Source organism: Haemaphysalis longicornis, unplaced genomic scaffold (genome assembly GCF_048455015.1).
Source record: "Haemaphysalis longicornis isolate Haplotype H1 unplaced genomic scaffold, Haemaphysalis longicornis Haplotype H1 scaffold_10, whole genome shotgun sequence".
Lineage (NCBI taxonomy): Eukaryota > Metazoa > Arthropoda > Arachnida > Ixodida > Ixodidae > Haemaphysalis > Haemaphysalis longicornis.
Window position 1 is genome coordinate 130,488,285 of NW_027526204.1, and position 6,000 is coordinate 130,494,284.

General features: G+C 44.6%; 1 protein-coding gene across 1 annotated transcript in view; it reads right to left on the bottom strand.

Moving 5' to 3' along the window:
• Positions 1-1,770, bottom strand: part of Eif3e (eukaryotic translation initiation factor 3 subunit e) — a 35,503-nt gene extending 33,733 nt beyond the window's left edge. The window contains exons 1-3 of the mRNA XM_077690754.1: positions 1,614-1,770; positions 1,130-1,247; positions 930-1,047 (exon numbers count right to left, since the gene is read on the bottom strand). Of these exons, the coding sequence (XP_077546880.1) occupies positions 930-1,047; positions 1,130-1,247; positions 1,614-1,703 (326 nt within the window). The 5' untranslated portion in view covers positions 1,704-1,770. The remainder of the gene's footprint in view (positions 1-929; positions 1,048-1,129; positions 1,248-1,613) is intronic.
• Between the last annotated feature and the right edge of the window lie 4,230 nt (positions 1,771-6,000).

Here is a 6,000-nt window from a genome sequence, read left to right on the forward strand (position 1 = left end):
TGGCAATATGTAGCGAGACCATTACTAGACTAGAAGCACGATAAAACGGCGCTGCTTTTACAAGCAGTAGGACCCCGAGTGAGTGAAGTATAAAATGCCCTCCACCTCAGGAGGAAAGAGATTCCATCCCGTCCTTATCACACTGTATTAGTTTCAAGTAAGGTGACACTTTCCTTTCCCCCGACACCAAAAGACATGTTTCCTTCTTGACCAAGAAGTTGCTAATGCTTCAGGATCGCCTTGCCACAGCAATCAAAATTATGTACCATAAAGTTCCGAGAGACTGCCCTTCCCCGAAACATCGCCCACTCCCCTTTAGGAGTGAAATATTCAATTTTCTAAAAGACCAAGAAAAAATCAACCACCCCATAAAATCGATGGCTTTACTGCCGACGAGTGAACAAAATAATGGTGAATCATCTGTTCATGTCTTGATGTGGCCACTAATTTTTCCTTCCCGCACTTTCACCAAAAGTTCACCCATCTGGCATTTTTTCTTGATATCTCTGCAGTTTTGGTTGCTGGTGACGCCACTTTTTTTTGTAGTTTTTCGCACCTGACCCGAACACTCGCCCACCCCGTATCTCTGAAATTTGGGTGGGCGTTCTTTCAGAACTTTATGGTGCGCATATTGTGATTATTTTTCTTCTTCTTCATACTGGCTAATCAGCCGGGGAAAGGTCTTGTCCGGTTCAAAGAACAAGGAATTGAGCCATTATGATGCTCTGATACTCCGGTATTCGTCTCTGTACAACAGGTTGACCTCATTTTTGTTGTAATATCTTTAAATGCCAACACAGCCCATATCCCAGGCATTTCAATGACCACGCCTTCCGAAAGTGGCGACAGCGGCTTCTGCAGACGCCAAACCTACTTCGTCCGCTAGATATTTCAATAATCAACTTTGGCATTGCGACCGGAAAACTTACCGTGAGCTTTGGATGTATTTACACACTTCCTCGTCTTGACAGGCTTCGATCAGGGCGAGCGTTTCGCCTTTCAGAACGACCAGCGTCTGCACGACGTCAGCACGTCGCTGTATCATCTCTGAGGAAAACAAAAACAAAAAGCAAGTATTTACTTTCGCCGTATTTGAAAGTTTCTCGCGGTGGAAAAGCGACACGCGTACCTTGCGGAACTTCGGCTCCGGGATAGCACATCTTGTAGACATCGATGTTGAAGTCGACCATCTTCGTATTTTGCAGCAAGTCCAGCTTGGCCTTGAGCAGATCGTCTTCATTGTAAACCTGCGCGTGTGAAAAAGGAATACCTCCGAATGAACTTTAAACGCACCGCGTTGCAGCAATATGGACGCTGAATTACTAGGTCGAGAGCCGCGTCTCTCCAACTAGGAATCGACATACAAGTACTAAACCACTCAACCCGTTACTATATCGAAATTTTTCACACGAACGAAAGCATTATGCTCCGTGGTAGCTTCCACCAAGCCTTCTGTGCCCTACAGCGCACGTTTAGTTGGTACCGGGCGCCGATAACCAACATGGTAGGCGATGTAACATGACACATGGTCTGAAGTGCGGATACAAATTATTAGCCCGTAGGAGATTACAAAGATTGTTCAGCTGAGACCAGGACAGCTTAAAAACACTTACGCTTTTGTTCTGGAGGAATTCCAGTAGCGGGAATACCATATGCCGGTCGATGTACTGGCCGACAATGCAAGTCAAGTCCCATTCCGCCATTTTGACTGCGAGAGAGGAAGCTGTTGCCAGATGCCGCCCGCTACTTGCTCTAAAATGTGCGATTTTTTTTTCTTTTCTAGAAAATACAAAACAAAGGTGTTTTTAGAAATTCAAATTGTATTGTTTCTTATTAGTTATTAAATACAAGCAAGATGATGAAGACATGCTTGCGTACAAACTATCCTTGAGTACGGCCACTGTGAGTACGGCCTTCACAAACGGCCCATACGGACGATAACTCGGCGGGAGATTTGAACGTTGACAAAGTGTACGCGCCAGCAGGAAAGAAATTTAACTCAGCGCATGGGAGGAAAAGAACGAAAGCAAGAACACACGTCCACAAAAGTTTTTCATTCACAAATTTATTTACACGCTGCTTAAAAAACTTCACTTGAGGCGCAAAACATTACTGACTGGATGAGTAACAGGCAAGATAAAGAACGCACCACGTTTGTCATGCGTTGCAACTTATGTAGCCATTTTGGCCTGTTCGGTGAGAAAAAATTTTTCGGTTTGTTTATAAATAATTACAGCTGGCGTTTATCTCTTATATTTCTTTCGATTGTTTTGTCATCCGGCATCCGGTGTCGACTCGTAGTGAATGACGCGAATACTCGACTGTTGCTGGTAATTTTTGTACTAATCTATGTAAGCTGGCCCTAAAAAGAGATGATAGCTGCCTAATTCACCGACATAAAACATTGGGTTGGACTTGTTTACCAAGGCAAAACCGAAAGTGAAACAAAACCTACCGTTGACTGACGCAGCCTGTTTAAAAACTGAAGACCGTGTCTGTTCGAAAATGTATGCTGGGCAAAAGTTTTCAGATGCGTTTTTCTTCCCTGTACATGTTTTCACCTTGACGTTCCGGAAATGCTGATACAAGCTGCGCCAACCCAATGTGAACGCTCAGGGTTTGTGAGGTCACAACCTGTGGTCCGTACAAGTGCGTTCTCCGCGCTGTTCTCGGCGCTGCAATCTATCAACACGGGACGGGTCGCTTGTGCCCCCTCGAGAGAGAGAGAGAGAGAGAGAGAGAGAGAGAGAGAGAGAGAGAGAGAGAGAGAGAGAGAGAGAGAGAGAGAGAGAGAGAGAGAGAGAGAGAGAGAGAGAGAGAGAGAGAGAGAGAGAGAGAGAGAGAGAGAGCCTTTAATGGAAGCTGAAAAAATGCTGAAGAGGAAGCTGGAAGTGCCTTCTCTTCGTGAGTGTGTGGACGTCACTTTCAGTGCCACGGATTTTCGTGATTGGTGCGTCCGGACGTCAGCCGAGAAAAAGGGTGAAAGGGGGCGTACCAAACCTGGTTATTTAATCTCGTGCGCGCAGGAGCGAAAAACCCTGTTCACTCAGTCAAACGCCATGTAAATATCTGTACATAAAGTTTCTTTCTTCGCCCTACTCGGCCCCAATTTTTGCCCCAACTCCAACGAACGCCAACACCGGTCACGCTACCAGATCCGCAACAGCAGCTATTTCCCTGCCGGTTCACGGGTCCGTACTTCGCTTCCGGATGAAAGTAAGAGGCCTTGCAATGGGACGCGAAAAAAGTGCGCATAATGGATGACCCGGTTTCATATTACAGCTTCTGGTCGGGTGAATAATTCAATCCCACTAGCTGGTAATACCAAATATTGTAATCTCACAGCTTATGTAAATAGAGAAATTGTTCAATCATTGTTTGACGAAAATTACAAAGCAGTCCTCGCAGCGATGGGTCTATTAAAAGAGATTAATATCGAAAACATTTGTAATAAAACGATGATTGATTTTTCACAGTCCTGCTGTTTGTTTATTTCTATTTTTTATTGTTCTGGGCAATACATCTTCGACGTTGGCGAAAGATTCATGTGCTGATGTACGCCAGTTCACTGAATAATATAAGGGAATCGAAGCTCGTTTGACAAGCGCACCCACTCAGTAATATGCTTCTCACAAACACGTACACATAAATGCACGCACATGCGCACACACAGAAAAACAAAACGAAGCGAGAGAGAGAGAGAGAAGGAGGAGGGGGGTTGTGTGGCGTGCCAGAGGTAGAACTGGACATGCATCGCTTATAACCAGGTTCTAGGATATAGATTACGACCCCTCAGGCTTTTCAACTTTCAACGTGAGACAACTGTTGTGCGCGCGGGCTTTTCAACCCTACCTGTATCAACATCTGAAGTAGGCATAGAACCGTCACCTCGTGTTCAGCAGTACCACTGCGTAAGAACTAAGGATTCTTTTTCATCAAAGCTGAGCGTCGATGAAAAATTTCTATACGTTTACTCGGCAGGCATAAATCGATTAATTGATCGGTTAATTGGTTAGTGTGGTTTACAGAAGGAATAAAAATAGAACCACATTTCGCGTTCAAATTTTTCTTACTTTTTTTTTTTGCTATCAGGTCATCAAAACAGAGTCAAAATCATGTTATACATTCTCACATTTTAAGGCAGTATCGTGTATTTGTGCAGGTGGCGGGCTAAACAGACCCTCGCGTGGTAGAGACGTGGCCCGAACGCCCGTTTAACTGGCGCTGTTTCTCAAAGAAGCGAGGCCGACTCTTCTCGCCTTCGTTGCCACTACATGCGGTGCGGTTCTAATTATGCTATTATAAGAACAGGTTGTTTCTATGTAAGGCGATGCCCTCAAACATGCTTACACAAAGTTTCGGGCTTTATATCTGGTCAACTCGCCTCACGTGAGTTGATGCGGTTAACTGGATTAAAAAATTCATAGCAAACAATTTCTTAATCGATTAATCGTTAGGTTAATCTATCAATCACCCACTCCTACTTTCCAGAAAGATGAACGTAACAGCGACCTTTGTTTCATCTATACGGAAGTGGAACCTGGCATGTTTCCTTCCTTTTTTTTTTTTTTTTCCCATGGTGTCAATGGCTTGAATCTTTCGCGATGGTTGTCAATAAAGACAGGGAAAAAAAAGCAGGGTTAAGTAAGCCCAGTCCCCTCGCAAAGTTATTGAGTGAATGGGTTGGGGTTCCTCTCCAACAATATACTTATGGTGTAGCGTTCTCCTCCGTTCTCTGTACCGTCCCTGTCTGTTATTGTTGCGATTCTGTGATCACCAGTTAATACTCCTTTCTGTAGAACCGATTTTGGAAGGCAAATGCTTCGTTATACTGTCCCTCATGTGCTTAACAAACTACTTGAGAATAAAATTAGCGTAGAACGCAGTAGTATCCATGCGATTCGGCAAGCCCTGTTGTAGTTGCAATTGTTTCTCTTCTTCTTTTTTTTTCTTTTCTTTTTTTAGAGTGAAATTTCGTAAGTGAAAGCTGTATGCTGTCTCCAATGAACTTTATTATTGTTTTTTACATATTTCTTTTTTTCTTTCTCAGAGCTATGAAATGTGTCCTTTCTTTATACAATGTACGTTCATGCAGCGCACTTCTAAATATGGCTAAGTTTGATGTTTGAATTTCTATGTTTATTGTCTCGTACATTGTTTCTTTTTGAGTGGGTGTGTGTGTGTGTGTGTGTGTGTCTTTAATACTGTATGCGATATACCAAATTTTGTGTTCAAGATCTCGCTGTCTGCCATGTAAAAGGGGGGCTCAGGTCTCCTCAAGCGACACCAAGTCGCTTTTTTCCCGGGCCTACCCTCATCTATGTGATGAAAAGAAATAAACTGATACTGAAACTGAAACATCACTAGACCGTCGTCGTCATCATCATCAGCGTCACATTTCGTTATGGCTTCCTCCCCCGATATTTGCTTTTCAGGTAGCTAGAGCGTGGAAAACTCAGAATCGAGTAACATCATACAATCAGACGTTGTGAAAAGTGAGACGACGACGGAGAATCTCCCGAAATGCGCGTAAAAGAGCCTCGTATACGAACCACGTTTGTAGACCGGAACCTGGGTTCCGCCTCCGGCAAACGACGCGCCTAGCCGGGCGGATCGGGTGTCAAGGAATACGGGCCACCTTTCTTCATTTCCGCCCCACCTCACCTGCGTTTGTGTCGCGTTATTTTAACGGACAACGCGTCCTATCAGTCCACCGGCCACTCCCGCAGGCATGCATGCATGCACGTGCTACTTTGCATGCAACATGTACAGAAAGAGCTCACCTCACGCTGTGCGCACCTGGCCAGAACAGAACCTTAACAGGGAAGGGCCGCGGTTGAATACGTGCTGTACAAGCATAGCGCTAACCCCTGCTTCTCTTTCCAAGCCCCCAGTATTTGTTTTTTGATGGCCTATTTCTATTCACTCGCACGTGTGTGCTTGTGTGTAAAGGAAGCCGATCACGTGTGAGGCTTATATTGAAGGACGACGTGTGACGGA